Source organism: Grampus griseus (genome assembly GCF_964374135.1).
Source record: "Grampus griseus genome assembly, chromosome: 14".
NCBI classification, from domain to species: domain Eukaryota; kingdom Metazoa; phylum Chordata; class Mammalia; order Artiodactyla; family Delphinidae; genus Grampus; species Grampus griseus.
The window spans coordinates 16,788,950-16,814,591 of record NC_139008.1 but is presented as its reverse complement, the minus strand read 5'-3'; the positions used below and the strand labels follow the sequence as shown (position 1 = coordinate 16,814,591).

Below are 25,642 nucleotides of genomic sequence, written 5' to 3'. Positions count from 1 at the left end.
GCTGGGGGCTTCCCTGGTGGCACAGTGGTTGAGAGTCCGCCTGCCGATGCAGGGGACGCGGGTTCGTATCCCGGTCTGGGAAGATCCCACATGCCGTGGAGCGGCTGCACCCCTGAGCCATGGCCGCTGAGCCTGCGCGTCCGGAACCTGTTGCTCCGCAACGGGAGAGGCCACAACAGTGAGAGGCCCGCGTACCGCAAAAAGAAAAAAAAAAAAAAAAAAAAACTATGGGATGCAGCAAAAGCAGTTCTAAGAGGGAAGTTTATACAAGCCTACCTCAAGAAACAAGAAAAATCTCAAATAAACAATCTAACCTTACACCTAATGGAACTAGAGAAAGAAGAACAAACAAAACCCAAAGTTAGAAGAAGGAAAGAAATCATAAAGATCAGAGCAGAAATAAATGAAATAGAAACAAAGAAAACAATAGCAAAGATCAATAAAACTAAAAGCTGGTTCTTTGAGAAGATAAACAAAATTGATAAACCATTAGCCAGACTCATCAAGAAAAAGAGGGAGAGGACTCAAATCAGTAAAATTACAAATGAAAAAGGAGAAGTTACAACAGACACCACAGAAATACAAAGCAGCCTAAGATGCTACAAGCAACTCTATGCCAATAAAATGGACAACCTGGAAGAAATGGACAAATTCTTAGAAAACTATAACCTTCCAAGACTGAACCAGGAAGAAATAGAAAATATGAACAGACCAATCACAAGTAATGAAATTGAAACTGTGATTAAAAATCTTCCAACAAACAAAAGTCCAGGACCAGATGGCTTCACAGGTGAATTCTATCAAACATTTAGAGAAGAGCTAACATCCATCCTTCTCAAACTCTTCCAAAAAATTGCGGAGGAAGAAACACTCCCAAACTCATTCTATGAGGCCACCATCACCCTGATACCAAAACCAGAAAAAGATACTACAAAGAAAGAAAATTACAAACCAATATCACTGATGAACAGAGATGCAAAAATCCTCAACAAAATACTAGCAAACAGAATCCAACAACACATTAAAAGGATCATACACCATGATCAAGTGGGATTTATCCCAGGGATGCAAGGATTCTTCAATATATGCAAATCAATCAATGTGATACACCATATTAACCAACTGAAGAATAAAAACCATATGATCATCTCAATAGATGCAGAAAAAGCTTTTGACAAAATTCAACACCCATTTATGATAAAAACTCTCCAGAAAGTGGGCATAGAGGGAACCTACCTCAACATAATAAAAGCCATATACGACAAACCCACAGCAAACATCATTCTCAATGGTGAAAAACTGAAAGCATTTCCTCTAAGATCAGGAACAAGACAAGGATGTCCACTCTCACCACTATTATTCAACATAGTTTTAGAAGTCCTAGCCACGGCAATCAGAGAAGAAAAAGAAATAAAAGGAATACAAATTGGAAAAGAAGAAGTAAAATTGTCACTGTTTGCAGATGATATGATACTATACATAGAGAATCCTAAAAATGCCACCAGAAAACTACTAGAGCTAATCAATGAATTTGGTAAAGTTGCAGGATACAAAGTTAATGCACAGAAATCTCTTGCATTCCTATACACTAATGATGAAAAGTCTGAAAGAGAAATTAAGGAAACACTGCCATTTACCATTGCAACAAAAAGAATAAAATACCTAGGAATAAACCTACCTAAGGGAGACAAAAGACCTGTATGCAGAAAACTATAAGACACTGATGAAAGAAATTAAAGATGATACCAACAGATGGAGAGATATACCATGTTCTTGGATTGGAAGAATTAATATTGTGAAAATGACTATACTACCCAAAGCAATCTACAGATTTAATGCAATTCCTATCAAATTACCAATGGCATTTTTTACAGAACTAGAACAAAAAGTCTTAAAATTTGTATGGAGACACAAAAGACCCCAAATAGCCAAAGCAGTCTTGAGGGGAAAAAACGGAGCTGGAGGAATCAGACTCCCTGACTTCAGACTATACTACAAAGCTACAGTAACCAAGACAATATGGTACTGGCACAAAAACAGAAACATAGATCAATGGAACAAGATAGAAAGCCCAGAGATAAACCCACGCACCTGTGGTCAACCAATCTATGACAAAGGAGGCAAGGATATACAATGGAGAAAAGACAGTCTCTTCAATAAGTGGTGCTGGGAAAACTGGACAGCTACATGTAAAAGAATGAAATTAGAACACTCCCTAACACCAAACACAAAAATAAACTCAAAATGGGTTTGAGACCTAAATGTAAGACCGGACACTATAAAACTTTTAGAGGAAAACATAGGAAGAACACTCTTTGACATAAATCGCAGCAAGATCTTTTTTGATCCACCTCCTAGAGTAATGGAAATAAAACCAAAAGTAAACAAATGGGACCTAATGAAACTTCAAAGCTTTTGCACAGCAAAGGAAACCATAAACAAGACAAAAGGACAACTCTCAGAATGGGAGAAAATATTTGCAAATGAATCAACGGACAAAGGATTAATCTCCAAAATATATAAACAGCTCATGCAGCTCAATATTAAAGAAACAAACAACCCAATCCAAAAATGGGCAGAAGACCTACATAGACATTTCTCCAAAGAAGACATACAGATGGCCAAGAAGCACATGAAAAGCTGCTCAACATCACTAATTATTAGAGAAATGCAAATCAAAACTACAATGAGGTATCATCTCACACCAGTTAGAATGGGCATCATCAGAAAATCTACAAACAACAAATGCTGGAGAGGGTGTGGAGAAAAGGGAACCCTCTTGCATTGTTGGTGGGAATGTAAATTGATACAGCCACTATGGAGAACAGTATGGAGGTTCCTTAAAAAACTAAAAACAGAATTACCATATGACCCAACAATCCCACTACTGGGCATATACCCAAAGAAAACTATAAATCAAAATGACACATGCACCCCAATGTTCATTGCAGCACTATTTACAATAGCCAGGTCATGGAAGCAACCTAAATGCCCATCAACAGATGAATGGATAAAGAAGATGTGGTACATAATGGAATATTACTCAGCTATAGAAAGTAATGAAATTGAGACATGGATGGATCTAGAGACCATCATACAGAGTGAAGTAAGTCAGAAAGAGAAAAACAAATATCGTATATTAACGCATGTATGTGGAACCTAGAAAAATGGTACAGATGAACCGGTTTGCAGAGCAGAAGTTGAGACACAGATGTAGAGAACAAACGTATGGACACCAAGGGGGGAAAGTCGCGGCGGGGTGGGGATGGTGGTGTGATGAATTGGGCGATTGGGATTGACATGTATACACTGATGTGTATAAAATTGATGACTAATAAGAAACTGCTGTATTAAAAAATAAAAAAAAATTTTTTAAAAGAGCAACCATAAATTGTTTGTTTGTTTGTTTCCTTAAACCCATTTCAGGTGAGTTTCCCTCACTTTCAGTGAGTCCTGGTGTCCTGCCTAACAGGGTCGACTCCTTTGGGGATGTCTGCCCAAGCCCCTACCTATTCCCCTGGCTTCCCCTTCCCTCTATCCACAGAATGGAGCTGTGTAATCCTACATCTCCACTCCCAAAACAGAGCAGACTGGACCAGCCATCATGGCCACCAGCACCACACTGTCCAATCAGACTGTCTCTCAAGACCATGAACCAGTAACCATGGAAACAAGGAGCTGGGACTCCAATCACATGAACAACAGAGCTCTGGCTTAGAAGTTGCAAACTGGCAGGACAGGGTCTGCTCATCCCTCATAAGTGTTGGCTTTGGGCCTGCAGAGCGGGCTTCTTATTTTTAATTGAATTCATTGCCAAATTTCAACCATCAAGAAGTTTGGTATATATGTCAAAACAAAATTTGAGAAATTACACTTGAAATATTTTCAATTTTTCAAAAATTTTAAATAAAAACAAACTAATATACCTCAACAACTTAGCTAAATTTTTTTAAATGTAAAATCTACAATTTTTAATATAAATAAGTTTCTGTTCATCTATTTCCATGATTTAATAAAACTATATTATTTCAATTGCTCTTATAATAACCACTCATCTACAAACGTATTATTTTATTAATAAATATCCATCTCCTGTTAATGTTTTCCTAACAGAGAAAGAATAAAACAAATAAAAGTGGCAGGTATCAGTTCTTACTTAAAAAAAGAGGTTTGGTATAAAAACCTGGAGTGTTGACAAAATGGACAACTTGGTACCACACGGTCTCCCCTCCTCCAATGATAATGGTCACCTGGAGCTGAACAGTAGCTGCCGCTTTAGGCCAGGCAGACGCTCCCGGTTCCCCACAGTCCCCTGCACTCCCTGTATGTTTACTCTCTTTGGTTTCCAATCTGGTCCCTGTAGGATTTTAGCTGGTGGCTCTAGACCTGAGGGAGGACTCGTCAACTCCGGCCTCCAGGAGCCCAGAAGGTCCCGGCTCTGACCTCCGAGGCCTTTGCCTGGATTCTGTAGGCAGCAGCATCATCCTTCTTAAAAACTCCCCAGGCTTCCCTGGTGGCGCAGTGGTTGAGAGTCCGCCTGTCGATGCAGGGGACACGGGTTCGTGCCCCGGTCTGGGAAGATCCCACATGCCGCGGAGCGGCTGGGCCCGTGAGCCATGGCCGCTGAGCCTGTGCGTCCGGAGCCTGTGCTCCGCAATGGGAGAGGCCACAACAGTGAGAGGCCCACGTACCACAAAAAAAAAAAAACTCCCCTTTATCCTTAAGTGGGCCTGAGTCTGCTTCTATCACTTGGGACCAGAAGAGCTTAACCACCGCGGATGGTCCCACAGGCAGCACAGAGGCCCAAGGTCACGGCATCCCTGCAAGATGGTTCTGAGTCTGGTACCCCAGGATTTAAACAGGGAGGATGACCATAGTGAACCCCCTCAGCCCTTCACAGCAGCCCACTAAATACCTCTTCTTGGGAGCAGAACAGGGGAGGGAAGAGGGAAGAAGGAATATCTGACAAGTCCATGGGAATGATGGGCACAGAGCTTGGGGCCTCTCACTGCACACACAAGTCCTGAGAAGGTCCTAGAATCCAAATGCTTTCAACACGTATTCACCAAACCCTTACTCAAAGCCAGCTCGTCTAGTTTCTGGGATATGGCATTACGTGAAATGGACCAAGTCCTGCCACCATGGAGCTAGCATCCGTGCAGGGCAGAGACATCATAAAGAAGACAAGTGAAAACCAGAAATAGAGTCACAGATATAGAAAACAAACTTATGGTTACCAAGGGGGAAAGGGGGGCAGGGATAAATTGAGAGATTGGGATTGACATATACACACTACTCTATATAAAATAGATAACTAATAAGGACCTACGGTTTAGCACAGGAACTGTACTCAATACTGTGTAATGACCTATATGGGAAAAGAATCTAAAAAAGAGTGGATATATGTATATGCATAACTGATTCACTTTGCTGTAGAGCAGAAACTAGCACAACATTGTAAATCAACTATACTCCAATAAAAATCTTTTAAATTTTTTTTAATGAAAGGAAGAAGATAAATGAGTGTGATATGTAGTGGGTAAGACGATAATGAGAGTGATGGGGGAATAAGGAAGGAGGGAGAAGTGCTTGGGGGTGGTGAGGTCACTGATATACATCGTGTGGTCTGGGAAGGTCTCACTGAGAAGAGAACCTTTGAGCAGAGACCTGCCTGAGAAGGGAGGGAGCCTGGCAGACAGCTGGGAGAAGAGTTCCCACACAGAAGGAACAGCAAGTGCAAAGGCCCTGAGGCAGGAGGTCTTGGCCTGTTCAAGGACCAGCAAGGAGGCTGGTATGGCTGGAGCAGAGCAGTTGCGGGGAGAGATGGTCAGAGGCAATAGGGGCAGATTTCAAAGGGCCCACAGGCTTTGGAGGATGTTTGGCTGTAACTGAGCGGGATGAGATGCACAGGAGGGCCCTGAGCAGTGGAGGGAAGTGACCTGACTCGGATTTAACAGGATTCCTCTGGCTGCTGGGTGGAGAGGAGATGGTGGGGGGCCAAGGGCAGGAGCAGGGAGCCCAGGGAGGGGCTACTGCCCTAGTCCAGCGGAGAGGCACCAGGGCCCGGCCAGGGCAGAGCTGGTGGAACGTGATCAGGCAGGGGCTGGATTCTGACTGAAGAGCTGGCAGGAGTCACCTATGGATGAGACGTGGGATGTGAGAGCAAGAGGCACCAAGGAGAACCCCAAGGCTTGGGTCCTGAGCGCCGGGAAGGTGGCAAAGTTACCTCAATAGTGAGGAGGGGCGGGCGATGGACTCCCAGAAGGGTCAGCTGCCACTCCCACAGGAACCTGGGCCCAGCGCTGATGGATCTGCCAGGTTTTTGAGAAAAGCCATAAATCCAGATGTTTCTGTGAAGTGTCTCAATTTTCAAATACTGGCAACTTATTCAAAGTTGCTGAAGACCCTGCAGGGCCAAACAAACAGATGGACAGTTTGGATCTGACCCGATGGCCATGGGTCTGCAGCCTCCGACACGAGGTCAGGTCACCGAAAGCTCCATTACTGAGTGATTGCTGTGTACCAGCCAAGCATCCACGTTATCTTGCTTTAACTCCAAGGACACTATCATGAGGCAGCTATCATCGTCCTCTTGTCCCAGCCAAGGAAACTGAGGCCCAGAGAGGGCAAGCCCCTGCCAGAGGTCACACAGCAGGTGAGTGGTGGCATGGTGGCTGGAGCCTGAACTGTCTGACCACAAGGCCTGTGGTCCTGGGGTGCTCTGCCGCCTCCATCAACCAGACAAAAAACAAAACCAAACCCTCATTTTACACATAAGGAAAGAAAAGGCCACAGAGAGAGGGAGTGTGACTCGTTTAAAGTCACTCAGCAAGTTGGCACTGGAGGCTGGACTTGAACCCAGGGTTCATGACTCCTGGTGCAGCGTCCTTCTCAGTGAGGCCTCTTAGAGGTCCCTGGGGAGGCTGCGTGAACTGGGTTGGGGGGACGGGGTGCAGCACAGCACCGCAGGCAAGAGCCAGGCTCTGGAGCCTTCTGCATATCACAACTCTGCCACTTGGAAGCTGTGTGACCTTGAACAAGTCACTTCACCTCTCTGTGCCTCGGTTTCTTCATCGGGTGTAACCATGGCACCTACCTCATAGGGCTGTTATGGGAACAAAAGGAAGTAACACTTTTGGGGGCTCAAGCCATGCCCTTCAAAGTCCAACTCTTCATGTATCAGCTGCTCCTGGCCTGTCTAATATTACACCAACGTATTCCCAAGCGCCGCAAGTCCCCAGGTTGGGGACATCACATGCGTCCTCATACTTGTGAAAATGTAGCAGCATGATATAAGGGACGGACAGAAGAGCTGGGGTTTTCTGTAGAAATGAAGGGGAAGCAAGAAAGGCAGGGGGGTGGCAGGGGCCTTCTCCTGAGGGCTTATGGGCCCGCCCCACACTCATGCGTGTGTGTGTGCATGTGTGTGTGTGTGTGTGTGTGTGTGTGTGTGTGTGTGTAAGGAGGGGTAGATGTAACAGAAGCCTCAGCGGAAGGGGAGGGGTCCCCGGCCGGGCCCCCTGCTTCCCTGCAGCATAAGAAGACACTTAGAGCCTGGCAGAGAACCGGACACAAAGAACAACAGACATAGCAACCAACATCTATCCCACAAATGTTGACTGAACACCTACTGCTGCCAGTGTCCTGAGCACTGGGGAGCCAGCCGTGAAACAACACAAACTCAACCTCCACCTTCACGGAGCTGGTGGACCACACACAAAACAAACGAGGAACACTGAGGAAAAGTCAACGGTGGCAAATGCTAGCAGAAAAATCAAGCAGCAAAAGCGTGGGGAGATAAATACTGAATGGGGTGCTGGGAAAGAGCTGACTTCAAGAAGTTTCCAGAAACCGTCTTGTGGCCAACTGGGGGAAGAGCATTCCAGGCAGAGGGAAAGGCAGTGCAAAGGCACTGAGGTGGAGTGTGCCTGGTGTCAGGAGCCAGTGTGGCAGAAGCCAGTGACCAGGCGGGAGAAGGAGAGGACCCCAGAGAGGCAGAGAGGCCATGTAGCCAGGGAGGGGCTGAGGGCCACCTTCACGCGGGGCCTCAAGCTTTGGGGAGGATGTGGCTTTGACTCTAAGTGGGGGGGGGGGCAGTTGTCAGAGGGGGGCTGTGCAAAGGAGAGACAGGATCTGATGATCACTCAGATGCAGGGTGGCCAGGGGACTGGCAGGGGTGGGGGCAATGGTGGAAGCGGGGAGGCTGCTGCCCAAGTCCACAGGAGAGACGTGGGCGGCTCGGACAGCTGGCAGCCCAGAGGTGACCAGGGGCACTCACACACCCAACAGGTGCCCGGCACTTCCCTGCACTCTTTCACTGAATCCTTGCACCATGAGCAGCTGCTAGTTGCTCTGATCTCCCTAACCCCATTCCCCAGGGCAGCAAACTGAGGCCCTCACCCAAACCACACTGCTAAAAAGAGGCAGCGCGTGGCATCCATCCTTCACAAGAGAGAGTGGGCACTGTCCCACCCATGACAGGGGAGAGAGTGGGTCTAGAGTCGGGACACCAAACGTCCAGCTCCTCCTCTCCCTTCTCTCTGGCCGCCCCTATCCCACTTCCCTCCAGCCACGCTCACAAGCCCTCCTAGACCCTGCCACCCCATCAGTCCTCCGGAGCCACCCACTTCCTGAGGTTCCAACACACACTCCCTGAGACTGAAGTCCAGCATCACCTGTGCTCCCCGGTCAGCACAGCCACCTGCCCCCCAGCCCCACCTGCCCGCCTCCAGACCTTCACTCGTGACCCCTCCAGGCCTTTCTCTGCTGCCCCTCCAACCCCAATGCCTGCGTCTGCACCCACCCGAGCCTTCCGACCATCTAATCCAGCAGAGAGATCCAATCTGCGTGAAGGGCTTGGGGTAATTCTGCGTCGAGGCCACACTTCTCTTTCTGTTTGTTGAAGGAGGCTGATGCTCCTTCTTGGAGGAAGGAGAAAAGCTTCCTTTGTGCCGGGTCTGGGGAGATTGTGTCTGTTTAGGACAGGCTGCAGTTTTCTTTGTGAACGCCGCTAGATTTTTTCGTGTGGGAAAAGGGTTTATTAGATTTCCCCGTGGCTGCGCAGAATGGGGAGAGGTTTTTCTGAGCACAGAAAGAAATTACCAAACAGGCGTTTGAGAGGAAGGAACATTGAGCAGCTGCTTCTCACGGAGAGGTTAGTATTTCGTGGTTGGTGTTTTCATTGGAGCGAACATAAAATGCAGAGAAAGGGAGAAAGCCTTCCCTGTAGTTTCATGGGCATGAGGGAAGGAAGTTGGTCCTTGATGTTCTGGCGGGGAGGACAGGATTTTGTTTGGGGGGGGGAGGGCTGTTGGGGTGTTGTTGTTTTTTTTTCTCTTCAAGTAGAAAATAAATTTTAAAATGGTCGCAGAACCCAGAAGAAAGGTTGTCATAGCAACAAAAGTTTGAGGCCAGGTACCTCCTGACACCCTTTCAGTACCGTGACCGTGGAGGGGCAGGATTTGGGCACTGTAGGATCAGTGGGGGAAACCATCCAAAGCTTGGCTCCGACCTCCCAAATTTCTCACCAGCACTGACAGGCTGATAACTATTTTCCAAGCTCCCAGGGAGGAAAATTGTGATTTTCTGGGAGGGGCGATCTCTAGCCAACAGTGATCAAGAGGAAAGAGAAAACTGTGGGTTTGTTTTATTTACCCAACAAACTAACCATCAATGTTTTTACTAACCAAGGACTGGGGGTGAGGGTCTTATGCTGAGCCCCCCCAGATCACGCCTTTCTCTGACCCCCAACTGTACCATTCTCTTCCCTGATCACTTCATTTTGATTCCTTTGTGCCCCATGAAGACAATTCAGGCCCCCTCATCAGCTGTGAGGCCAGACGAAAACCTCTCTTAGCTTCAAATTCCTCATCTGAAAAATGGGCACCATAGAAGTGTCTGCCACAAGGGCGCTGGCAAGGATTCCACGAGATCCGGCCGGCAAGAAGTTTTAACAGTGTCTGGTGCACATGAAGGGCTCAATAAACGTGAGCTAGCATTGTTTTTAATGAACAATTTTTTTAATGCTTAGCTTTAAACATCCTGTATCAAGCCCTGGAGGAGCTACACGGACAAGCTACAGGGAAATAACTGCAAGACTTGGGGGGCGTGACCTTCAGGAAGAAGCTAGGAGAGACCTCAAACAACTGAGAGGTTCAGCTGGCCAGTGAGGGCCCAGGCATTCCATGGGGCAGAGACAGGACAACTCCGCTGCAGGATACAGCATTGGATTTAAGTGTGTACATAAAGGAAAGGGCAGGGAGTCTGCGTTTTTACACGAAGGAGAAACTTGGTGAGAGGCGGAGGTGAGGTGGGGGGACCCCACCCCAAAGGGTGCAGATATTTCCCAGGACGAGGCATTCCGAGGCCTCCATGGGAGAGGATTGGGCTGAGCGGAAAGCAGGGAATTTTAGCCAAGATGTCCTTTAAGGTTAATTATTATTAAATCATTAAATTATTATTATTATTACATCCCAGAGTAAAAATTCAAGTCCTGAGTGCACACCAGAAGTGAGTCTGATGGGGTGAAACTGGTCAGGGGTGGGACCCTATTCGGAGTGTCTTTGGCAAACAGCTGGCATGAAGCAGGTGGTCTCAGGAAAGTTCAGTGGGGCACCCCTCCAGGCAAGACAGAGCAGGCAGCACCCCGGGAAGCCTCTGGCTCATGGTCCCGAAGCCTCATCCAACATTTATCCTGCAAATAGGTATTGAAGACCTTCTATGCACTAGACGGTACCCAGAAACTGGGCATGGCAATGAACAAGACGGCTGGGGCCCTGCCCTCATGGAGTGACATCCTAATGGGTAAGGGGGCCAAGAAGCTGGTGACCAAAGGCATGCCCCCAGAAAACTTCAGGTGTGCCAAGTGTGATGGGGGAGATAAAAATGGTGATGAGCTACGAAGATGGGGAGACCCTGCCTCCAAAGGGGGATAGGGAGGTCTTCTCTCCAAGGGACCCGGCCTGGGAAGGCGGGTCAGGAAGTCCCATTGGAGCTCAGGAGGAGCCAGCCAAGGAAGATGTGGGGAAGGGCATTCCAGGCAGAGGCAGCAGCCTCCCCGGGTTCATTTCACACCTTCCTCCCTCTGTCCTTTAAACCAGTCAGGCCAACGCCGTATTCAGGACAAACTAGCGGTTGTAGCCCACTCCTGTCTACATGAGACTACACACATAGCCCACGCTGACATCGAAGAGCTAGGCAGGCACGGGGAGTTTTAACCTTGGGCAAAGAGGTCAATTCCACTCAAGAGGGTCCCCAGACTTGGCCTCGGAGCAACATCGTCTGGGAGGTACCGGGTGGTGTGGACCAGCGTCCCCAGCATGTGGTACAACCACCGCCAGGCAGCTTTCCCCTGAGCCCTGCCCTAGCCTCAATGCCTGCCTCGGCGACACCTACTCCGGCCCTGGCTGCCTCCGGCGGCAGGTCCAGGAAAGGGTGCGAGGCCGAGGGAACAGTTTGATCTGCCTTCTGAAGAGTCCCCCCCACCCCGCGCCCCAATTCTGATCCGAGCCTCGCCGAGCTGTCCCGCTTTCCCGCCGCATATTCTCCCGGGCAGGGGCCGGGACGCGAAGGGCTCCCTGCCGGGAACCCACCAGACTGCCCCCACTCCTCACTCCCGTGCTGCCCAAACCCGGTCCGGGAGCGGTTTAGTGCGGGCTGGGGATGGGGGTGGAAGAACGAGCCCCTCGGCTTCTGGCTCTGTGGATCTGCGGTGGAAGGGGCGGCTGACAGCAACAGTCCCTGCGCCAACACCACCGCCACCCCAGGCGGGAAGGGATGGATGGGAGTAGCCAGTGCCCCGCGAAAGGAAGAGGGGGAAGGGGCGAGCGTGGAGATGAGTTCTGGCTCGGAAAGGAACGGGGTGGGTGCCGGGAGACGCGCCTCTCCAAGGCGCGGCGACGTCCCCACAGGCGCCTGGTGCTCGTAAGGAGCACAAGCTCTGCCCGAACCTTGAAACGGCGGAGCGTCCCGAACGCCATCATTCGACACCCCCGGACTTGCCCACCGCGCTCCCCGCCCCCGAACGTTCGGCCGAGCCTGCGGAGCGCGGGGCACGGCGTCCTGGCGGTGGCGCGGGCCCCCGTCCCGGGCGCGAGGAGGGAGCGCGGGTTTGGGTCTGGGGCGCCGGGGCCGCGCAGCCCGGGGGAGCCGGGAGCGGAGCCCCGGGGCGCCGCCGCTCACTCACCGAGCCCGCCGAGCTCCTCCTCGCACGAGTACCAGATGCCGGTGTGGAAATTCCTGAAGAGGAATCGGTCGTCGCCTGTCTCCCAGCTGTAGAGCTCGACGCCAGGGGGGCCGTTCCCTGCGGCGGCGGCGGCGGCGGCAACGGCGGCGGGGGCGGCGGTGCCGTTGGCCGTGGCGTTGGCGCCCGAGTTGGGGCAGTTGGCGCTCCCGCCCTGGCCGCAGACCGGCTTGGGCACCCGCTGCGTGCCCTGGCACCAGTGAGTGGTGAGGAAGGCGGTGGTGGCGAAGAGCAGCGCCAGCAGGTTCAGGGCCACGGCCAGGAGCGCTCGGCCGCGGCGGTTCGTCTTCATGCCGCCCGCGCCGCCGGGACTGCGCCGCCGGGGAGCTCCGCGCGCGAAGTTGGCAGCCGGCGCCCCGCGTCAGCGGCCGCTGCCCGCCGCGCCCCGGGGCTCGGGCGCCTGCGATGGGCGGCGGCGGACGCGGCGCTGGCCCATGCCCCCGCCCCCGGGGTGGGGGCGCGGCGCACGGGGGGCGCGGGGGGCGGGCGGTGGCGGAGCGGCTCCTGCGCGCCCGGAGCCCGGAGCGCGAGTGCACCTCGGCGAGGAGCCGCTGGCGCCTGGCAGCGGCCACGGCGCAGGGACGCGCGCCCCTCCGTGGGGAGACACCTGCAGGCGGCCGGCGACACTGTTCTGGTTCCCGCCCTCACTGGGAGAGGGGGCGCCCCACGCCGGGCGCTGGCGGGGGCCCGGCAGAGAAGGGCGCCCTCTAAAGAGACCCGCACCCGAGTGGAGAGTCTGAGAAGCAAAGAGAGTGCCAGAGAAGGCGCTCTCGGAGAAAGGGGCTTCCCACCGGGACGTGAGGCAACAAAACCAGCCAGGAGGGGTCATCTCACGCAGGAACCAGAGAAGTCCCGCCCTCTGGAGAGAAGGGCAGAGCCTGCTGGGGCTCCCCACGAGGAACATGGACCCGCAGCACGCTCCCCCGGAGGCCCGGTAGGGAGCCCCAAGAAGGAGCCCCAAAGAGTCTGAGCTGCAGAGTTGAGTTTTTTGGGCTTCCCACACCCAAGAAGCAGCAGGGCCCACTGAAAAGGATGCCTCATTACTGATCCTGGAGTTGCAGGACCTGTCAGGAGGGGTACCTCACCAGAAATGCGGGGTTGTAGAGTCTAAAGGGCTTGTGCTTCCCCTGGGGGTCTCCCAGGGAGATTTGGGCTGTGTGAACCAACAGGACAGGCTCCCCTGGCAGGATGAAGCTGCAGTCACCTGGGCTCCTTATCATGGCATGGTACGGCACGAAGGGTGGCAAAGAAGTGTGCCACACCGGATGCCAAGTGTTGGATATGACGAATGGGACTTCCCCATGCAGGCATCCCCACCCACCTGAGATCCTTAGCAGTATGACCCGAGGAGGTACCACACCAGACACAAAGTTGTTGCAGTTATCAGGCAGGGGTGCCCTACAGAGGCTGCCAACCCAGAATCTCCAAGGTGGGGGGTGGGAACAGAAAGGTCAAGAATACTGACTTTGGGGTCAGGCGACCCTGGGGCTTGACCAGCTGTGGGCTTTGAACAAGTTATTGTACTAAACCTTTCTGAGTCTCAGTTCCATATCTATAAAAAGGTGGAGGAATATTGGGCTGTCGGAATGAGATCACACCTGCAAAAAGCACTTGGCACATAGTACGTGCTCAATAAACGCTGGCCATCATTATTATTATTATTAACATCTGAACCAAGATCAGAGGACTAAATTCACACAGACCTTTTCAGGATCTCTTGTGCAAGGTGGGATTGCCCAACTATGAACGCTCCATCCCCACCTCTGCTCTAAAATAACCATGACCCCTGAAGCCCTGTCACACTGCAAAGCACAGGGTGCCCGGATGCCCAGGATGTGCAACAGTTAATTGCATGTTGATTACAAGAGCTCATCTGAATTCTGCCCAAGCTGAGAACTGCTCCAACAGCCCCCTGCTCGTGGAGTGGCAGGGCTTGCAGAGTTCAAGGTTAACGGATTATGAATTGCCTTACTCTAGTGGGTGAGCCTGTGCTCCCTGGCAGCTGGTGCTACTTTGCCTGGGGGTAGGTGAGAATAATTGTAGGCAACGTTCCTGGCAGGAACCCATATGAAGGATGGCCGAGGGTCTCCAGACTTGTTCATTAGATCCCTTTTCTGGCCCTAGGCAAGGCGTTCCCAGCTATTTTGAGGAGGACCTCCATTCAGTATTGAGGGTATTGGTTGAGAGAGAAAATACATCATGGCCAAACAGCTGAAAAGAATTCAGTGACACTTTTAAACGGCCGAGCAATATTCATCGGAGGAGTATCTGTACACATTTGAAAACCAGTCCCTCGGATGTTGGCTTGAGACAGTGGTTCATGTGCATGTGTGTAGCACTCAGGGACCTACAGGCTGGGAACCCTGTCCTGGGCATTCAAAGCCGGGAGAGCCCAAGTGACATATGTCTCAGGGACCACACTCTCTTAAGAAGTACCCAGAGGAAGCACAGAGGGGTTTGAAATTTCCATCTGAGACAGTCTTCCACTCTCTGAGTGCCCATTGGATGCTCAGCATCAGAGAGAAAAGAGCATGAACAGCATTAATAAGTACGTTGTAGAGTCGGCAGGTGTTAAGAGCCAAGGAGAACAATAAAGCAGGGAGGAGGATAGAAGTGAGGGTAGCAGATTGTGATTTTAAATCAAGGCTTCAAGGAGATCTCACTGGGAAGTTGACATTGGAGCAAAGGCTTGAAGGAGGGTGGGAGCAGGCCATGGAGATATCCCAGGAAAGGAGGTTCCAGGAAGAGGGAGCAGCCAGTGCAAAGGCCCTGAGGTAGGGGATAACTGAGAAAGCAGTGTGGCTGGAGATGAGTGAGCAGGGAGAGTAGAGAGGTGATGGGAGGAGGGGACAGGTCATCGTGTGTGGAGTCAGTTACAAGGACTCCAGCATTTACTCTGAGTTGGGTGGGAGCCTGGGGAGGTTCTGAGTAGAGGAGAGACATATCTGACTTGGAGTATAACAGGACCACTCTAGATGCTGAATTAAGAAGGGGGAAACAGAGACCAGCTGGGGGCTAGTGAGTGAATCCGTACAAGTAATGCCAGCGGCTCAGACCAGGGTGGTTGCAACGAGGTTCTGCATCTGTGTCAATTTTCAAAAGCAGATCCAGCAGGATCTGAGGTGGGATGTGTAAGACGCCTTTGAGGTGTTTGGCAGGAGCTCCTGCAGGGACAGAGCTTCCCTGTGCTGAGCCCGAGCAGGTGGGGGCGGGGCGCGGGGAAGCTCCAAAGTTCTGACTGATGTGGCCCTGGACCTTGTACTTGAAGTGAGGATAAGGACCAGGGGGTGGAGATTGTGCCACCAGAGGGCGCCACTGCATGTGTCTACACACCCTTCCGGAACCGAATCCAAACTCATGAGCAAGCCCCTTGGATAGGATACGTATTTTTATCCTCAAATAATGTTACAGTTGCCTTGGGTGTGGACAGGTGTTAAAGAAAAATTATCCATGACACCTGTTAAGACGGTAAGGCAGCCTTTATTCAGGGACCACTGCAAAAGGAGTTTTGCCACAGGAGAGAGATTGGGCTGAACTCTGAACACAGGGACAAGAGGGAATTTATCGCCAAGGAGCAGGGGGGCGGTCGGCGGGCGGAGGAAACCTCAGGGCTGGGGGGATTCTGGCTAAAGCGACTTGACAGGATTCCTGCTGAAGGCGGCCCAGCAGGGTAAGCTGTCTGGAGTGGCGAATGAGGAACTTGATTGGGTTTCAAGGATGAGGGATTCTTGCTAAACTGAACCAGTAGGATTCCTGCTAAAACTGGAGTAAGCCGGCCAAGGACAGAGCCTAAGGTCAGGGCCTAGTTGAGAGAAGGGCTCAGAGGAGCCCAACTAAGGTTTGGTCAAGGAGGGTCTTTGCCTGGGGTGGGGCTGAGGTGGGGAGGGAGCTTGTTTAGGAGGCCAGAAATGTGGGCCCAAGCCCCTGTCCCCTCCTCTTCAGACACTGTCAAAGGCCAAGGCCTCCTGTCTCCCAAGACCCCCGACCAGGGATTGAACCCCGGCCACGGCAGTGAAGGCACCGAGTCCTAACCACTGGACCGCCAGGGAATGCCCCCAGTGCCTCTGTTTAACCTGCTCAAGTACTGCCCTCTGCCGGCCCCAGGACAAAGTCTAGATGCCCCAGTTTGCCTTTCCAGGTCCTGTATGGCTGGCCCTGCCCACATCTCAGCCCCTCCCATGCTGCCGACACACCAAGCCACTTTGCGCTTCCTGATAACCATGGCTGGGACAGTCCCCCAGGCCTCGCCCACCTCCCTCCCTCCCCCTCCCTCTGCCTGGATGCCCTCGCTGTGCTGATCCTGTGCGTCCTTCAAAGTGCTGGTCACACATCGCTCCACGCACGGCAGAGCCTTCCTTGGCTCTGTCCTTCTCCGTCTGGCCCTTCATCATCCCTCCTGTGCTGTGATGTCTGTGTTCACGCTCATCTCCCCCACGGGCCTGGGGGGTCCCTCAAGGTCACCTCCACCGGCAGCCTGCAGGCCAAGTCTGGCCCATGAGCATGTTTTGTTTGGCCTGGTTGGAATTGGCCTCCACAGGGTGCTAAATTTTCATGAGTTGCCAACATTCAATAATCATGATTTCACATAAAAATCTAGACTTTCAGCTTCTCTGGCAAGATCAAGTTACCTGCCGACACTGGGCCTGCATTTTTGCCTGGCAACCATTGCCAAAGTTCCCCGTAAAGCGGATCACAAGGGACCACAGTCCCACTGGGCCCTTCCATCGTTAGGGACACCTGTGGGGAGCCCTTGGGGGCATTCAAATTTGAGAACATGGAATCAAGGCCCCAAACATTTTTGATAACACCATTTGGCACGTCTGTGGTGCTAGAAGTCAGGGTGATGGTTAGTCTCGAGGTGGCAGAGTGACTGAAAGGGGCCCCTGGGGGTGGGGCTTCTGGGGGCTGGTCACATAGGTGTGTGCACTTCATGAAAACTCATTGAGCCATACAGTTGAGAACTGTGCCCTCTTTTATATTCAAAAAAATTTACCAGAAAAACTGTTGCTGTTAATAATGAAATTCATACTTTTTAGGAACCATGAATATGCTTTGAAGGGACACGACCCAAATGCATCTCACTTTCTACTTGGAGTGGACTGCTGCAAACACTCTCACCAGCTTCTGGACCTCCTAAGTCACTTCCTGTTTTCTTTTTCTTTTTTTTTTTAAATTTATTTATTTGTTTTTATTTTTGGCTGTGTTGGGTCTTCGTTGCTGCGTGCGGGCTTTCTCTAGTTGTGGTGAGCGGGGGCTACTCTTCGTTGCAGTGCACGGGCTTCTCATTGTGGTGGCTTCTCTTGTTGCGGAGCATGGGCTCTAGGCACGTGGGCTTCAGTAGTTGTGGCACGTGGGCTCAGTAGTTGTGGCTCACGGGCTCTAGAGCACAGGCTCAGTAGTTGTGGTGCATGGGCTTAGTTGCTCTGCAGCATGTGGGATCTTCCCAGACCAGGGCTCGAACCCGTGTCCCCTGCATTGGCAGGCGGATTCTTAACCACTGCACCATCAGGGAAGCCCAGTCACTTCCTGTTTTCTAAGCCTTCAAAATAAAGCTTGGGAAACCGAACCATCTCCGGCCTCCAGGCCCTCCTAATTATAGCAAAGGATTAGCCAATTTCCAATTACTGGTGAGGTTTTTTAAACATTGACTCCCAAGGTATCTAAGCCTAATACACACTTTACTCCCTGGTTCAGATACCTCTCCAGGGCTTCAGTGAAAGCCGGCCTCACGACACTGGTGTGTTTATGAGGCTGCCTGCTGCTTGGGGCCAGTGTTCCCAGGGGAGGAAGGGACCCTGGAGCTCTGTGCAATCAGAGAAGTCCCAGAGTGTGGGGTCTCCGGAGGAGGAAGGAACCCACTTCATTAGCAAGTGATCAACTGGAGTTTTCTTTGAAACTGTCTTAACTCTTCCAACAACTATTCGAGAAGAATGTAACAGGCCCTGGCTCTGTGCTAAGCTTTCAACGAACAAGACCAACCAGGTCCATACCTTCATGGGGCTATGTTCTAGAAGAGGAGACAGCAATGAGCAAGGAAACCGCTCATACATCCAATAATTGCAGATGGTAAAACAGGATGCAAGCGACAGCAACCAGGGGCCTCACTGAGGAGGGACGGTTGAGCTGGGATGTGTTAGCAGATGTCCCGGATCGAGGGTGGAAGGTCTGAATTTTAATCCTGGCTCTGCCACATCTGGGCCACCCCTACCTCTCAGAGCCTCAGCTTTCTCATCCGTAAATTGGGAGCGGGAGGGGCATCAACACGTGCTGAGCGTCCTCACAGGAGGAGACTTCCATCCCCTGTCACTCTCAACCCTCACAAGGCTAGTTGCCTCCATTTGACAGATGAGGAAACTGAGGCATGGAGGGAGAAGACGCTTGGAGTGCAGGGGGTTGGGGAGAGCTCCTATCCCACGGCCTTGAACATCAACCCAGGAGCTAAGGTCTTACCCCATCAGTGATGAGGATCCAGTGACGACTGTGGAACCTAGAGCATGACACACCCAGGGCTGTGTTTCTGAAAGGTTGCCCAGGGGGCCGGCAGGGTGGGTGGCTGGGAGGTAAGGAGTCCTGGAGGTGTGTCAGGAGGCTCATGCTGTGGTCCACACCTGCTCTGGTGATGAGACGGAAGCCTGGGCTTGTTATCTGGCCGTATTCACAGAGAACAAACAGGCTCGGGCACACATGCACTGCAGGACGTCTACTCAAAAATGTGCTCAGAGGGCTTCCGTGGTGGCGCAGTGGTTGAGAGTCCGCCTGCCGATGCAGGGGACGCGGGTTCGTGCCCCGGTCCGGGAAGATCCCACATGCCGCGGAGCGGCTGGGCCCGTGAGCCATGGCCGCTGAGCCTGCGCGTCCGGAGCCTGTGCTCCGCAACGGGAGAGGCTGCAACAGTGAGAGGCCCGCGTAACGCAAAAAAAAAAAAAAAAAAAAAGTGCTCAGAAACCACAGCCATAGGATGACCAACAAATCCACCTCAGCTCTGACATCCGGGGCAGAACGGAAGTGAGCCAGTCCTGGAGAGAAGTGGGAGGAGGACAGGAGGGCCTCACACTGGTCCCCGCCATCAGCAGTGATGTCCTCTGGATGACAGGCCAGGGAAGATCTCAGGGGGATGGAGCATGAATGCATCACGAGAAAGAGTGTGGGAACATTTATTTAGGACGGAGGGCACGTCAGGCACTTTGGCCAAAGGGATGTAACTGAACCCTTATGGAATTCTTAATCTCAGCTGGAGAAACTGAGGCTCAAGAAGTAGCAGGGCAGAGGCCGGAGTCCAGGGCCTGGCTGGCTGTCGTCTTCAGGTGAATCAGGTGTCCAGGTGGAAGCCCCATAGCCCACTGACTCCCCTCCTTGTTTCCAGCACTCAGTGGGATTTTTCTCAGTCCTCAGGGGCTGTAGCTGGTTTGTTTTACTCCAGTCTTGAAGGGGACAGTGAGGAAGGCTGGGGAGAAAACAGACATTCTAAGGTGTCTCCTGAAACCGGCCCTTCTCGGGCTGTCTTTCTGAGTCCGGTTTTCCCCCAAGCTGTTTTTTGCTTCCCTCTTCTGCCCCCTAGAGGCTGAGAATGGGGCAGCAGGCTCTGCTTCCCTGGACACCGAAGAAAGCCCCCTCTCTCCCCATCCACCCTCCACCAAGAAGCTAAAATTGCCTCCACAGCGACCTGAGGGACACCTGGGACTCGATTAGGTGATTGAGAGCAGAGGTCTCCAAGTGGGCATAAAAGTTTATAAATTACAAATATATTACCAGCAGTATAAAGCATATATAAAAACTAAAAGAATTTAAAGGAGGACATAAAGATTAAATAAACACGACTTTTAAATGTTTTTATTTTCTTTACTAACAGTGTAATAGACCTTTTGGCCTTCCTTTATACATTCTTTATAACATATTTTTACAGCTAGCAATGCAACTGCATACCCTTTCTTCAATTTTTTGAAAAACATGGGTTAACACTGTGCTGTCGTGATTCAGGAGTCTGGTTCTGTGTAGAGTTACTTCCATATTTGATTTGGCTGTTAGAGCTGAAAAGAGCGCTTTCATTTGGATTTATACAAATATTTCTAAATCCAGATGAAAGAAGCACCTCATGGGCTGTGTTTTCTTTCTTTTTTTTTTTTTTTTTTGCGTTACGCGGGCCTCTCACTGTTGCAGCCTCTCCCATTGCCGAGCACAGGCTCAGCGGCCATGGCTCACGGGCCCAGCCGCTCCACGTTATGTGGGATCTTCCCAGACCGGGGCACGAACCCGTGTCCCCTGTATCGGCAGGCGGACTCTCAACCACTGCGCCACCAGGGAAGCCCTGGACTGTGCTTTCTAAACACCAATATTCATATTTTAGTCCCATTCTCAAAATAGGGAACCGTTTTTGGTGAAATCTGGCTAACCTACATTCATCCTTCTAGATATCCATCACTAAGTCCGGCAAACAATTCGGAAGATTAGTATTCATGTATTTTTAACAAATGGATTCAAAACCCCCTGAAAGTTTTCTTTTTGGAAGCTTTTTGAAATTGGTTGGAATCTTCCGTTTTCAAGTTCTTGAAGCGTGCAGGCTTGGAGAGTTTCTAAGGGAAACAAACTTTCCTTGCTTTTTGGCAATACAAGCTCATAACAATGGAAACATTTCCAAACATCTGCTTTCAAAATGCTCTTTCCAAAGATGTAAAAAAGCAGTTACATTCTCTCCCATTGTTTAAAAGTTACCTTCCTCCTAGAGGAGCAGATTAGGTGCTTTGTTTTCAGGGGGGCAAATAGTGGACAGTCACGTGTCACCCCAGAAGAGGTCAGCGAATGTGGGCGCTTGTCTTTAAATACATGAGCCTCATCTCCAGACTCAGCAGCTGTTTGAAGTCACACTCAGGGTCCCTCCCCATCTCGTAACAAAGTATCACTGAAGAGTCTTCTATGCAAAGTTCTTGTTCTTAGTAGTAATAATATAAATCATAAATACGGTGACAGAGAAGAGGGACTCTGTGTCAGGCACTCTGTAAGCGGGCTCAGACGGATTAACTTACTATATCCACGAACAGCCCTGTGAGGCAGGTCCGATTCTAGACCTTTTTGACCGATGGAGAAACTATGGCACGGACGTGGCAAAACCATGAGAAGCCAACTGGACAGCACGTTTAGGACATCGTTGTCGTGACTGACAGATGATACTGGCAAAGGGGAGACTGTGGATGGGGCCGGTGTGAGAACATGGGGACCCTCAGACTTGGGAACCAGAGCTTCCCCCACCACGCAGGAGACACCATAAGCTTCTAGCGGATTTGAGTCCAGGCCTGTGGTTTCGGCACAGCCGCAAGGGACACCCACACTCTGATGGGAGGCGAAGGACACAGAACTCACTGAAAAAGGGTGAATCTTGCCTGTGCTCGCACTGCCTTATCTTCCTCGGGTTTCTGATCAAGACATATGTTCTGGAGCCTCTTACCTTTACCACACAATCTGTTAAACAGTAGAGATGCTCACACACACACACACACACACACACACACACACACACACAACTGCCTGACACTCCTTTTACTGGTTTAGTCTCCCAAATAAAGCAAAGAGAAAGACGATTTATTGAACATCTACTAACTGCCATATGGTGTACCCAGACCTTTATACGCATGACCTCGTTTTTTCCTTGCAATAGCCCTATGAGTCAGGGGCCCTTGTATCCCCATTTTATAGATGAGAAAACTGAGGCTGAAAGAGGAGTTGACCTGCCCAAGGTCAATGGCAGAGCTAGAGTTCAACCCCAGGTATGTGACTCCCGTTCCTGTGGCCCAGGATACCTTGACCTGGCAGCCATCACTTCTGGAAGTTCCACCTGGCAACTCTCTGAGTGGTCAACTCTTCTGTGTGCTGGGAGGGGGTTTTGTTTATTTGTTTGTTTTTTGGTTTTCCTAATGGAATAAATTTGACATGTAACATTGTGTAGAGTTTTTGAGCAGAAAAGAATTCTACCAAGTTAGAAGAGGGTTTCGTTAAAATAGGTGAAGGCAGTGAAGCGTGGAGAAACAGAAGTAGGAAGAATGGGATGTATTCCATTCGTGTCTCCCCAGGATTGAGGAAAACCAAACACTGGGTTCAACCCAGTGCAAGGGAGAGAGCTCCCTCATTGGGGTAAGTTTATCATGAAGAGAAAATCTACCGCCTGACCAGCACCCCTGAGGGGAGGCTGCCCCAGGAAGGGACTTGGCTGGGGTTTGTGAGCCAAGGGTGGGCACACAGGGGGTGGATTTATGCTGTTGAGATGAATAAATGAGGTAGAGCCCATCCTTGGCCCCCATTCTTTATCCATCCTGTATCTGTACCCTTTGCCATTTTACACTGTCCTTCCACAGTGGGCGGGGCCTGCTTCCCTGCCTCTTGACTTTGGACACGGCTTTGCCGAGAGCATGAGGTCAAGATGTTGGTGGCCTGGTCCTCAGTCTAGGCCTCATGAGATCTTGCAAGTTCCCACTTGCACTTCTGTCGTCGCTGTGATCAGAACACACCTGGGCTAGGCAGCTGGCCCCAGGAGGGGGACCTTGACTGACAGCCCCTCCTGATTCCCAGATACGTGACCAAGCCAGCCAAGACCAACAGACCTCCCTTGCCAAGTCCAACCTGCCTGGATTCCTGACCTCACATTCTCACACCATGCCAGCTCTTTCTTAGATGATGGGGAAGCTTCTCTTTCCCAGAAGCCCCAGCAGATGGCTCTTGACGTCTCACTGTAGACAGAGAGAATGGGATCCTCCGACTGGCTTAAGACAGTCAGGACCCACCCCTGGAGCTGCGTCTGGGGTCAGTCCCTGCCCAAACATCATGGAGGAGACAGAGAGAGGTGGCTACAACAATTATCTATTGCTGTTAACAACGTGCAAAACTTAGCAACAATTACTGTTTCTCATGATCCTGTGGGTTGGAATCTAGGCAACTATCCTTCTCTCTCCTGGTACCATTCGTGGGCTGCAGTCTTCTGATGGCTCGACTAGGCCCTAGGATCGATGAGGAGCTCACCTGTACACCTGGAAGCTGGTACTATGCTCGGTGGGGTGCCTTAGTTCATCACGTGAGCCCCCCCCCTCCAGTCAGCTAGACGGGGCTCCTGTTTTGCGTGTGTCTTGGAGGTCTTAGAAGGCACAGGTGGAAGCCACAAGGCCTCCTAAGCTCTGCCCTAGGCACACACATGGAGTCACTTCCAGGCATTCTATTGGTCTAAGCATTTCTGCCCAGATCTAAAGGGAGAGGGAGTATTGCAAAGGGCTGGTGGGTCTGCAAACAATCCCCACAGGTGATTAGGGCAGATACAAGAGAACAGATTCTGGATGGCCAAAATGGCCAATGACCACCACGAGAGGGCAGAGGGAAGCAATGGCAGAGAGGCCTTCCCGGGCAGTGGGCGGATCTTTCTGCCCACGGGTGCCCTGGCAACTCAGCAGGCAATGCCCCTGGAGACAGTGCTCGTGTCAAACACAGGAATGTTCCTGGGACCTACGCCCGGGGATAATCTTTGAGATCAGGACGGTAGGGGCTGGGATTACATGTCTCCCTCACTAAATTGAGTCATGAAACTTTTATTAAGGGATCTAGCTTGTCAACGTCAAGAAAACAAGGCAACTCTGGGCAGACCCATTAAAAGCAAATCCTTCTCCACTATCGCCATCGCCGGTCCTGGAGGAATTGTGAAATGACAGGGTGAAGAGGCGGGTCGGGGGTGGCAGAAGGGGCTGTCTAATCTGCTAATTGCATGCAGAGTGCTTTCCCAGGCCCCTAAGAATGCAGGCACAGCAGCCACATCCAATTTCCCAAGGTTTCTTCGCAGAAAACTGCCTCCTTCACAGACACGCGTGACAGCTGCTTCCATCAGACACGGGAGTGTGTACCCAGCCACTTCTCCATCAACCAAGAAGGAGGGTCAAGTGTGGCTACGTCATTTCCGGAACCTGAACACCCCCCCTCCTGCCCCCTCTGACTGAAGGCCTCAGGGACCCAGACGTCCTAGCTGGAGAGACCCTCTGGGCCCCCTGGACCACTCTGCTCAGGGAATGGGGCCACACAAAGCCCCCACTTGGAAGACTATGATGTCACCCACATCCAGATTGGCCATCTCGTAGATATGTGTTGCTGGTCAAGCAACTTAGCCCCTCTGAACGTAAGATGGGTACGACAGTGTCCACTTAACCTATGGAAAACTCCTGGTATGACTTTTTTTTTTTTTTTAATGTGAGCCAAGATTTTAAATCAGGAGATAGAATACAAATAATTGGATTCTCCAGCTTCTTAGGGACAATCTAAAAGTCTGCCAGCACTGGGCCTGCATTCCCAGCTGGCAGAACTGGCTGGAACTGAGTAACTCTTTTTTAGATAGGATACAGTCTCTCCACTTTGCCACAGTCCCCACCACTCCCTATTGTCTTACATCAGATCTACTTTGCTCATTCCTATCCCTGACCTAATCCCAGCAGGCACTGGAGTTTGCCACCACTGGGTTAGAATTTTAGTTCCACTGTCCTCAGAGCTCTACCAGATCGTTATCCCAGGATCCACTGTCACTAAACCAACAGCTCAACATCTGATCTTTGTAGGGAGCCGTCATTGCCTCCTTCTGCATCCTCCATCGCTCCAGCCACCAGGGGACTTGGAAACCACCTCCCTAGCCAGGCATCTGAGTGACCGGATCAGCCTTCAAACGTCCTTGTTCCTCCCTGTGGCTGAAGATCCTGGGGTGAGGCCTCTGCTTTCAGCAGTTTGCAGGGCCCCAGAATCCAAGTCTGTTTTACTCCTCCAGGCGCTTAGTCTGCAAATGGTTTCATCTCGGTCTCTGGGCTACTTGACTGGAGCATCCAGCTGCCGTCTCTGATGTTTCAATCTTTCAACAAATCCCCGTCGAGCCTCTGTTACAGGAAGCAGCAGACCAAGGCGCATGGGCCAAATCCAGCCCTCCACCTGCTGCATTCTGCCCACAAGCTAAGAACAGCTTTTACATTTTTTAATGGTCGAAACAAAATCAACATAAGAATCATATTTTGTGACACATGAAAATTATATGAAATTCAAATTTCAGTGTCCGCAAATAATGTTGGATTGGAAAGTAGCCATGCCCTTTCATTTCCGTGTTATCTGTGGCTGCCTGCAGGCTCCAGGGCAGTGTTGGGTTGTCGCAACAGAGACGTACGGCCCACAGCCCACAGAGCTTCAAATGTTTGCTCTCTGGCCCTTTCCAGAGAAAGCCTGCTGCCCCCTGCTCTGCTACATTCCAGGCCCTGTTCTGGGTATTGGCGCTACAGAACTATTTCCGCTGCCTGGTGCTGCATAACAAAGTACCACAAATTGAGCGACTTAAAACAAAAGAAATGTATCCTCTCTGAACTCAAGGTGTCGGCAGGGCCATGCTCCCTCCGGGGGCTCCAGGGG

At 51.1% G+C, this 25,642-nt stretch overlaps 1 protein-coding gene across 5 annotated transcripts in view; it reads right to left on the bottom strand.

The window, feature by feature from the left end:
• The window catches only part of GSG1L (GSG1 like), a gene marked incomplete at both ends in the record, with an annotated part of 218,812 nt that extends 206,279 nt beyond the window's left edge, over positions 1-12,533 (bottom strand). For all 5 annotated transcript variants that reach the window (XM_082671356.1, XM_082671357.1, XM_082671359.1 and 2 more), the window contains one exon: positions 12,185-12,533. In XM_082671356.1, the coding sequence (XP_082527482.1) occupies positions 12,185-12,533 (349 nt within the window). The remainder of the gene's footprint in view (positions 1-12,184) is intronic.
• Between the last annotated feature and the right edge of the window lie 13,109 nt (positions 12,534-25,642).